This window comes from Schistocerca gregaria, chromosome 2 (assembly GCF_023897955.1).
Source record: "Schistocerca gregaria isolate iqSchGreg1 chromosome 2, iqSchGreg1.2, whole genome shotgun sequence".
Lineage (NCBI taxonomy): Eukaryota > Metazoa > Arthropoda > Insecta > Orthoptera > Acrididae > Schistocerca > Schistocerca gregaria.
In genome coordinates, this window is record NC_064921.1 from 152,102,624 (window position 1) to 152,113,605 (window position 10,982).

The 10,982-nt window shown below is 45.2% G+C and overlaps 1 protein-coding gene across 1 annotated transcript in view; it reads right to left on the bottom strand.

Moving 5' to 3' along the window:
• Window positions 1-7,748, bottom strand: part of LOC126335681 (spermatogenesis-associated protein 13) — a 90,500-nt gene extending 82,752 nt beyond the window's left edge. Inside the window, exon 1 of the mRNA XM_049999138.1 lies at window positions 7,684-7,748. Coding sequence (XP_049855095.1) covers window positions 7,684-7,748 — 65 coding nt within the window. The remainder of the gene's footprint in view (window positions 1-7,683) is intronic.
• Window positions 7,749-10,982: the final 3,234 nt, after the last annotated feature.

Consider the following 10,982-nt stretch of genomic DNA (forward strand, 5'->3'; position numbering starts at 1 on the left):
GCGCGCAGTCCGGAACCGTGCGACTGCTACGGTCGCAGGTTCGAATCCGTCAACCGGATATACTTTGACTGCAGTGGTTACTTTGACACTAATACACCAAAAGTTTTACAGCTCTCCGCTGGCTCTCATTTAGGTGTTTGGTATACGCTGTTACGCAAAAGTTTGCGAACCTGTTGCGACTTATGATTGCATACAAAAACAGGCCACTGATCAGTTTATTGTTCACATGTATATATCCGCCGCTTCATTACGATTTCTGAGACTATGTGCACGATTTCTCTGTTTCGGGGTTGCTTTGACCACTGATCATTGTCACCCCAAGATTACAGATAAGTAGTTTATTCAACAATGTTGCTGCCGATGATAGTGTGGATCTAAGGAATAGATACATTAAAACGCAAAGGAATTACAGACATTGGCTGCGAGTGGGCATTGATTGAAATCATTGGGGAAAGTTCAAAATGTGTGCCAGACCATGATTCGAAGCCGGCTCCTGCTTACTACGCAGATGCGCTGAGCACTACGCCATCCGGACACAGTGCTCACAGCAGCTGCACGGACTATCATAGAAGATGTCTGAAAGAACAGAAACCTCATACATACGTACAATTAAAGCGTGACGGCCAATGATCTCTTCATTGCAGATGCACACCGGACTCGAACTCTTACTGGAATCGGCGAAATGCCGCGAGTGATAAGGATAAGAGGCAAGGGGCACAACATTAGTAATGTGTCAACAAGATGAGAATTTTGGTCTGACCCGGAGGTGTGCTAGGGTAGTCAGTGCAGCTGCGACGGCCACTGTGTCCGGACGGCTTTGTATGCAGAGGATCTGTCTACTAAGCAGGAGAGCCGGGTTCGAATCCTCGTCCAGCATACATTTTCAACTTTCCCCATCGATATCAATCAATGCACGTCCACAGCCAATGTCTGTAATTCCTTTGCGTTTTAATTTATAATGGCTATGGCTGCTGAATCCAAATGGTGACTGTTCTTTAGGACATACAGAGAGGTACATTAAACCATCGGTTTTTAGCTAAAGACTCATTTGTAATTGTTAATGTGTCTACAACTAAGAAAAGCAAATGTCCATCATATATTGGTAAAACTGTGAGCTGTTGTGGTTCAGGCAGTTATTCATGGGTAACATATAATGCCAAATACCTCCAGAAACAAGCAATGAAGTTAGTTTGGCGACAAGTTCTAGATACAGTCTCGATAAATGAAGAACAGGTAACCTTAACTCTAACTACAATGGATATTTTGAAACGAGGATTGAGGTATAAGATGGATGAAATCGAAGGTAGTAGGCTCAGCTAAATTTGAGCTGTGTGTATGGTACTCCATTTTTGAACTTCCCATTAAATTTATACTTTTCATTTGGGATGACACTGTTTGATTCATTTACCATACTACGTTTTTTATGAGGTTTAATAAAGCGCTTAAGAAAATTCTAGATCAATTTATTTATTTCTGGTTGTTCAAAGTCTTATTGAGGTTTTCAAATACTGACCACAAATGGAGTTGTAGCTGACCGTCGTTGTGGAAGTATAGGCCTATCAATGCATACCCAAATCCATGGTAACTTTGACCACCCACATTTTTTTTTCCATTACTTCCCCTACGTTTTATTAAATGTATCGTACTACTTCGTATGTACACCTTTCATACAAGCCCCTATGTTCATTAACATCACAAAAGATACGAAACAACAGTCATGATCATCATATTTTAATCTGAAAGCACTAGAATTATGTCCTGTGTACTATACCAGGAACTAGACCAAATTCGCAAAATGAACAGATCGATCCGTTATTTGGTACTACTTGACACAGCTTCAGACTTGTAATTTGCGGTGAATCACACGATACATTTGGAGTATTGAAGAGCAATATTATCGACTCTTACAAAATAAAAGTCCGTCATTCATGCTATATCGGTCGGATAACGTCGAAGAATTCATTGGGAACATTGCATTTTGTGGTAAGTCAACTTTTCACTTAAGTGGAAAGTTAATAAACACAACTATAGAATTCGTGTCAGTGAGAGCCGACGACAAACCTTCGAAGATGGTCGTGATAGCGAAGTTTACTGTCCTTTCTTTCTCAAAGAAAAACAGTCAACTGTAGTTAGATGTGCTGCTACTGCTACGTTCTGAGCTACCAACGAATTCATTAAGAGAGTACAATTATTTTTCAATTAACAGCGCTCGTAAATTTACCCATCTTGAAAGTTGGTTTTTTTTCGAGTTTTTTTTAAAAAATTACGTCGTAGTGCTTTAGGAAAATGAGGCGCGGCAGCTGGTCTTCAAGTCCTGTAAGTATGAAGGAAATCGAAGAGGACCAGTCCGTAAGGACCTCTTAGTAGTAGGAGATCAGTGTTCGACGCCCCGTCGACAACGACGTCATTAGAGACGGAGCACAAGCTCGTATTAGGGAAGGATGGAGAAGGAAAGCGGCCGTGGCCTTTCCAAGGAACAACCACGGCATTTGCCTTAAGCGATAAAGGAAATCACGGAAAACCTAAATCAGTATGGCCGCACGCGAGTTTGAACCGTCGTCCTCTCGAACGTGAGTCCAGCGTGTTAACCACTGGGCTACTCTGTTCGGTCTTTTGAAAGGTAGTCTAGAAGAAATCGGGTTAGTAAGAGATATAGGGCAACTCCAGTTGTTTTTTTTAGTAAGTCGTTAAATACAATGAAAAAAATACGACGTGATTACGATTGGCCTCTCTTCCACTAAAAAGCAGATTTCGAAGTTGGATTGTTCTTCAATGTCACCACAAATCGTCGCTTTTCAGTCTCGTACATTCATGAAACTTGCGTTGTTACTATGTAACGACACATGTTCGGTGTGTGTTCTGACGCACGAGTCTACCAAACGGCACACAGTACATTTGTACGCGTGACTGCCTTCATAACTTCAGTGCGAATGCACGAGAGCGTCCGAGTCTCTTTCGGGAATGCAGGACCCGCTGCGCGCAAGTACGTCAATGGACAGTGGACAATAGTAACATGTGAGCAGTTGAGAATTTGGGTCGCGCGGGAAGAGTGTCCCGATGCCCGATATGGTTAAGGCAACCGCTCACGTTAAGCGGGAGAACCAGGTTCGAGGCCCGGTCCGGCGCAACTTTTCCACTTTCACTGTCGAATTATTTCGATGCCAGATTGCGACTGGCGTCGGTCTTTCTTCCGAAATTTTTGTAGTTGTTCCAGTAAGTACGGAAAGTGCGCATGATAGCCGGTGGTGTGGACGAGCAGTTCTAGGCGCTTTAGTCTAGAACCGCGCGACCGCTACGGTCGCAGGTTCGAAACCTGCCTCGGGCATGGACGTGTGTAATGTCCTTAGGTTAGTTAGGTTTAAGTAGTTCTAAGTTCTAGGGGACTGATGACCTCAGATGTTAAGTCCCATAGTGCTCAGTGCCATTTGAAGCATTTTGCGCACTATATCCGCCAGGTTCTTCTCGAGACAGGTAGCGCTCCTCCACATGCGTCCAGCGTCATTTTAACAGGCAAATCCGCAATGTAGGACGGCTTTATGTATGGAAATGCCGTGGCACCAGTGGCGCCAGAAACTGACGGAAGAAATCGGACGTCACTAAGCACACGGCCGATGTTTTCGGGCGACATCTGGCAATGTACTCGACAGTTTATGCCTCGAGTGAAGAAGCAGAAACACTGTGCGACAGGCAGCGAACACTGCAGGGTAATTGCTATTGACATTTACAAACCACCGAAGCGACGCAGATACGCTGAGACAAGTAATGTAATATAAGACACATGGGGGTCGCAAATGGCGGAAAATACCCTAAAAATGGATGAGAAATGTGACGTCATCAGATGACGTACCTCCCCGCACGTGCAGTGGATGGGCTTGGGCGTGAATGGACGATTGAGCGATACAATATTTGCATTCGAGCACCTGTAAAAATTTCAATTATCTTTTGTAAATGTGATCTATTGCAAACGCAGAAGTTGCAAAACTATTGTCCTCGCTTAACCAAGCAAAAGCTGTTCTTATTTGGTGCCTGTTTCCTTTTGTCCCTTATGTTTCTGGAGACATTATTTAGTAAAGAAAACGTACTGGTAACGACGCAGTTCGGAAGCTTACAGGGTGAGGTAAGGCAATATGGCAGTACTTTCTAAGAAACATATTGTTTTATTAGAGCAAAATAACAAAAATCTTGCAGATAATTTTATTAAGTAACCACGTATGTGAGCCACATTTTATAAACGTGTTACATTCTTCTTATTATTGACACTGTTCGTAACTGGATATAACCTTTAAGCATACACAGGAAGGTAATTTTCCAATAGATAAGGTTATTTGGCAGCAGCGGTAAGATAACATCGGAACACACAATTTCGTTCATCCTATTGCATCAGTCCTCATCTTCAGAACTTGAATGTTTGCAATAATTCTCACAAATGCGGATATATCCTTAGTCAGTTGTTTTTGGCAGCTGTCTTAGTAGGGTATGAAGCAAAATGACCAGTGTGTCCGTGATGCACCTGTTTTTTCCTTCACATCAGTTAGGTGTGTGAAATACTTGCCTTCATTCATGTTTGCTACAACCGTCTTGCAGAAAGGTGTAGAAATGATGTACGTAAGAGCAATGTTGACAGTCTCTCCAAATGAGTAACCTGAGATGGAATGCGATTGTCGTAACGCTAACTCCCTAAGGTCCTTGTCGTCATGTATTTCACAAAATAAATAAGCCAAATTATTTATAAGTCTCATAGTACCTATTGTTTATAAATAAAATGTACACTGCTTGCGTATTACAGACCTAAAATAGATTCACACCTATGAAGAAAACAATCACTCTACTTCACCGTGCTGTATGCCACACAATAGTAACTTGTTTAGTCAGGTCATGTAGCGCTGCTCGAGAATACACCGTCATGCCATCTGTTGGTACAACCAGGAAACACTACACTGAATAGGATCGTCGCAGCTAGCTTATAACAGAATACCGCAAAATTACCTGTACTGCGAAATTACCTTCCTCATTTGCTTGTAACACAGTACGGTAAGTTTTTATTGTACCGCATTTTGCAATAAACCAGCAGAGATCATGAGACCAGTAAATAAAACAATCCACCTTACCTCAATGTAAACAAATAATTGTCAAACGCAATGAGGGCCTGCGAGACGCAAGACTCGAACCCAGAGCTCCACGCTCTAAAGTTGCGCACGTGGGTCCAGAGTCCGGCCGACGAGAACACTTGGGTTGGGATGATCAGGTGAGGCAGATTGATACGCTCAATCTCTGAACTTGTGACGTTGTATGTCATCTGGTGACATCACATGTTCAACAATTGCCATGCACTTTCGGGGCTGATGAAACGCTCTCGGTTTTCCAAAAGGGTGCCAGTATGGTTAAACCGCGTCGTTTCGACGGAGCGACATACTCGTCATCTTCTGGCGAATTGTCGAGATTCTGCGAATGCCGACTTCTTATATCTGCGGTGTGCTCCCCTCCACCTGTCTCTGGGACGCTGGGTAGTGAGAGGCCGGTGGGTGGGGTGGGGGGTGAAGTCGCGGTGGTGGGGGTAGCGGGCGCACCGTTCGCGTCTGTCAGAGCTCCTGGCGGCTCGATACGCCACCCGCGCCACGCAGTCTAGCCACGTAGCGTCCACGGCTTCGGCCCACGCACTGCGGCCTACGCACCGCATCCTTCGCTGCCACAGACAGACGTCAGCCGCTTCACTTACCAGCCCAGGGCACAAATGCGGGAGGAAAATCGCAATAAGTGTATTGCTGTGTTTGCAGGCCCTTTGCGTCTACATATCTGACGGTGCATCGCTTCCTTGTTAATGCTGCTGTAACTGCTACCGGCTCAGACAGAGACCCTGCGGCTACCCACACCACCGCGATTTCACCCCCACCACACCCGTCGGCCTCTCCTACCCAGCCTCCAGAAGCCAAGTGCAGGGGGGCACACCGCAGCTATAACTATGGTGGCAGCCGCAAAATCTCGACAGTTCGACACACGCCAGACGATGATATGTCACTCACCCAAACGTCGCGGTTTCATAATACCGTCACCCGCATGGAAACCCTATAGCTTTTCATCAACTATATACGCCGTGAAAATACACCACTGACCATTAAAATTGCTACACCACGAAGATGACGTGCTACAGACGCGAAATATAATCGACGGGAAGAAGATGCTGTGATATGCAAATAATTAACTTTTTAGAGCATTCATACATGGTTGGCGCCGGAGCGACACCTACAACGTGCTGACACGAGGAAAGTTTCCAACCGATTTCTCATACACAAACAGCAGTTGACAGGTGGTGAAACGTTGTTGTCATGCCTCGTGTAAGGAGAAGAAACGCGTACCATCACGTTTCAGACTTTGATAAAGGTCGGAGTGTAGCCTATCGCAATTGCGGTTTATCGTATCGCGACATTGCTGCTCGCGTTGGTCGAGATCCAATGAGTGTTAGCAGAATATGGAGTCGGTGGGTTCAGGAGGGTAATACGGAACGCCGTGCTGGATCCCAACGGCCTCGTATCACTAGCAGTCGAGATGACAGGCATCTTACGTGCATGGCTGTAACGGATCGTGCAGCCACGTCTCGATCCCTGAGCCAACAGATGGGGACGTTTGCAAGACAAGAACCATCTGTACGAACAGTTCGACGACGCTGGCAGTCGCATGGACTATCAGCTCGGAGACCATTGGCAGCGGTTACCCTTGACGCTGCATCACAGACAGGAGGGCCTGCGATGGTGTACTCAACGACGAACCTGCCTGCACGAATCGCAAAACGCACATTGGAAGCGTGTATCCGTCATCGCCATACTGGCGTATCACCCGGCGTGATGGTACGGGGTGCCATTGGTTACATGTCTCGGTCACCTCTTGTTCGCATTGACGGCACTTTGAACAGTGGACGTTACATTTCAGATGTGTTACGACCCGTGGCTCTACCCTTTATTCGATCCCTGCGAAATCCTACATTTCAGCAGGATAAAGCACGACCGCGTGTTGTGGGTCCTGTACGCGTCTTTCTGGATACAGAAAATGTTCGACAGCTGCCCTGGCCAGCACATTCTCCAGATCTCTCACCAGTTGAAAACGTCTGGTCAATGGTGGCCGAGCAACTGGCGTCACAATACGCCAGTCACTACTCTTGATGAACTGTGGTATTGTGTTGAAGCTGCTCGGGCAGCTGTACCTGTACACGCCATCCAAGCTGTGTTTGACTCAAGGCGTATCAAGGCCGTTATTACGGCCAGAGGTGGTTGTTCTGGGCACGGATTTCTCAGGATCTCTGCACCCAAATTGCGTGAAAATGTAATCACATGGCAGTTCTAGTATAATATATTTGTCCAATGAATACCAGCTTATCATCTGCATTTCTTCTTGGTGTAGCAATTTTAATGGCCAGTAGTGTATGTCACTCGTCGAAAGGCCGCGATTTTATAAGACGGTTACCCGCCTGGAAACCCTATAGCTTTTCATCAACTACATACGCCGTGAAAATTAAATAATTTTCATACACTTTTAGGGTATCGCCAGACATATGTGACCCCTTATGTCTCATATTACATTACTAGTCTCTGCGTCGTCTCTTTCGCTTCAATGGTGTTTAAACGTTAGTACGAATGACCCAGCAAGTGTTGACATACGGTGCTCGCAGCGAGACGGTACGTGGCTGCCTACCGCGCTTCATGCGGCGCCTTTGTGTCTTGCGCGCGGCGCCCGCCCGGTCCCCCGGCACGTGACATATTGAACAACAATGAGGCACGCCACGCAGAGCCACTCCGCTCGATACGCCACCCGCGCCACGCCGTCTGTCCACGTGGCGCCCGCGGCACCGGCCTAGCGCCGCCACCCACAGGCGGCAGCCGCTTCACTTAACAGACCAGGGAACCAAACCGGGAGGGTAATCGCAGTAAGTTTGCTGTTGCGTTAGCAGAACCTCTGTGCCTCCGTATCTGACAGTGCATCGCTCTCTTCTTAATGCTGCTGTAACTGCTGGCGGATGTTATTCAACCGGCCCTCCGAGCAAGCGGTAAAGGAAACCTGGGAGAAATCTGGAAAGGATATTACAGTTCAGGTACAATAAATACCAGCTGTGAGGTTTGTCAGTAAAATAATTATGTCAGAGACACCAGAAGACTTGGAAGAGTACTTGAACGAAACGGCGAGATCTTGAAAAGAGGTTGAAAGATGAACGTCATCAAATACAAAACAATGTTGCTGGAACTTAGTCGAATTAAATCAGGTGATGTTGAGGAAATTTGATTAGGAAATGATTTCTGCGGTGCTCGACTCTTTGATCATATCTCACCATCGTATGCACTACTATGCCGGCTGCGAGTCGACAAGCGCAGATTCTGTCCTCTCTACTATGAAAGATCCGTCCCCATCAGATTAAAATACTTTCTGTCCCACTCCATCGTTCAGCCAAGTTCTTGAAGTCATTCCCAGTAGAAGGAACCCGACTCTGGAATAACCTCCCTTATTATATTGGAGAACTGAATAACATCTCCAGCTTCAGTAGACAGTTAATGACAAATGTACTAAAGCAACTATAATGATTGCCATTGTCGCTGTACGCACTCGTTACCCCTGTACATTCTTCTTTTCAATTAGACCTTCCGCTTTTCCCAGAATCCTTAACTAGTGCAGTAACCTTAAATTAACTTTTCTTAGACCACCGGACCTTGATCAAGCGTGACTTCCTTTTAACTGTACGGTATATGTTACATTGCATTACAGATTTCTGTAGTTGTATATATACGTTTGGATGTAGCTGTATTGCGTTGATGTACTGGTGGATATTGTGTGGTATGACTCCTGTCGTTGATAGTATAATTGGTATGATGTCAACTTTATCCTGATGAAACATGTCTTTGACTTCCTCAGCCAGTTGGATGTATTTTTCAATTTTTTCTCCTGTTTTCTTCTGTATATTTATTGTATTGGGTACGGATATTTCGATTAGTTGTGTTAATTTCTTCTTTTTATTGGTGAGTATGATGTCAGTGTTGTTTTCTGTTATAATGGTTCTGTTCCACTATAAAAAAAAATGGCTCTGAGCACTATGGGACTTAACAGCTATGGTCATCAGTCCCCTAGAACTAATTAAACCTAACTTAAGGACAGCACACAACACCCAGTCATCACGAGCCAAAGAATATCCCTGACCCCGCCGGGAATCGAACCCGGGCTTGGGAAGCGAGAACGCTACCGCACGACCACGAGCTGCAGACTGTTCCAGTATAATTTGTATTCATCATTCTCCAGTACATTTTGTGGTGCATACTTGTATGTGGGAACGCGTTGTTTTATTAATTTATGTTGCAGCAAAATAACTGATGTTGGCCGATGTATGGTAGCTATAAAACGCAGAATTGCCACAAAAAGAAAAGCATTTCTGAAAAAGAGAAATCTGTGAGCATCTAGAATAAGCTTAAGTGTTAGAATGTCTTTTTCTGTAATTATCTGTCTGCATTGTAGCCTTGCACAGAAGTGAAACGTCGTGATGAGCAGTTCAAACAAGAAGAGAATACAAACTTTTGAAATGTGCTGTTACAGAAAAATGCTGATAGAGGCGATGTACTGAATAGAAGTGGGGAGAAAACAAATTTGTAGCAAAACTTGAGCCTTGCACAGCTCGGACTAACATGGAGTGCTGCACGAACCTGTCTTCGGACTGAAGACGACGACTACGACCACCACCACCGACGACGACGACGACGACGACGACGACAACAACAACAACAACAACAACAACAACAACAACAAGCGCTGCCGTCCAGCACGTCATCCAGGACCTGAAATCTCAGGACAATACCAGGGCTTGCTTGCCTCCCAGATATACATGTGTTGTCGGAGGGAAATTAAATACCAGGTGCATATAATTAAACTGACAGTCTTTCGAGTGCTGGAGTGCAGGCTTATACCTCGCCGGATGCTGAAACAAAGTATGCTCATTAATCGGTGCGCTCGTGGAGTATGCTGAAAAAAAAATAGTAGTTCCACGTTCTTCCACCGGGTGAAAATATGGCGCTGTAACCTGTCAGAATGTGGTGTGGGTGCAGAGAAAGGGTAGACACGGCACCCTTTACACCAGCTGTCACTTCACAAAGTAAATCAACACACATCGCCAAGCAACATATAGCACGGTGACGTCTAGGAGGGAAACATTTCACATTCTGACTGCTTACATTTATATATTTTCACCTGGTGGTAGACAGCGGACCTATTATTTTTTCAGCATACTCCGCGAGACCGGTTACTGAACATACCTCCGTTTTTTCAACATCCTGCATACTATACAGCCCACACTGCAGCCCTCAGAACGCCGTCAGCTTAATTACACCACCCGGTACGTCCGTAACAGACATCGCAAACACTGATCTTCAGTAGGCGGATGAAAAAGGCGTCTGTACACGATGTTACGGGCGGCGTTCAAAATTGCGGAAGGCTACAGACCCCAACCGCAGATTGTTTTACCTGCACAACGTAGTCTCAGTTTTATATGCCTCCTTGAAAGTCTAAAGATGATGAATCAACAGGTATGTTAATTCTGAGCATAGCCTGCGTTTCCCGATAGGCAGAAACACTGAAGGGAAAAGCGAGGCCAAGCCCTCAGCATTTCGAGTGTGATCATCTACACCGAATCCAAATGAAAATACGTTCATGTAGTTTGGATACGTAATTCGGTGCATTATTACATGGATGATTTGTTTGTGGTGAAGTACAGTGCTTTGTAATAATCTGGAAGGACAGTGGAAATCAATGGTCATAAAACATTTGTTTCCTCTATGGCAAACGAAAATAAACTTTGAAAACTGTCTGATATTCCCAGTGCAACCGCTACAATATTGGTTCAAATGGCTCTGAGCACTATGGGACTTAACATCTGAGGTCATCAGTCCCTATATTGGTTCAAATGGCTCTGAGCACTACGGGACTTAACATCTGAGGTCATCAGTCCCCTAGAACTTAGA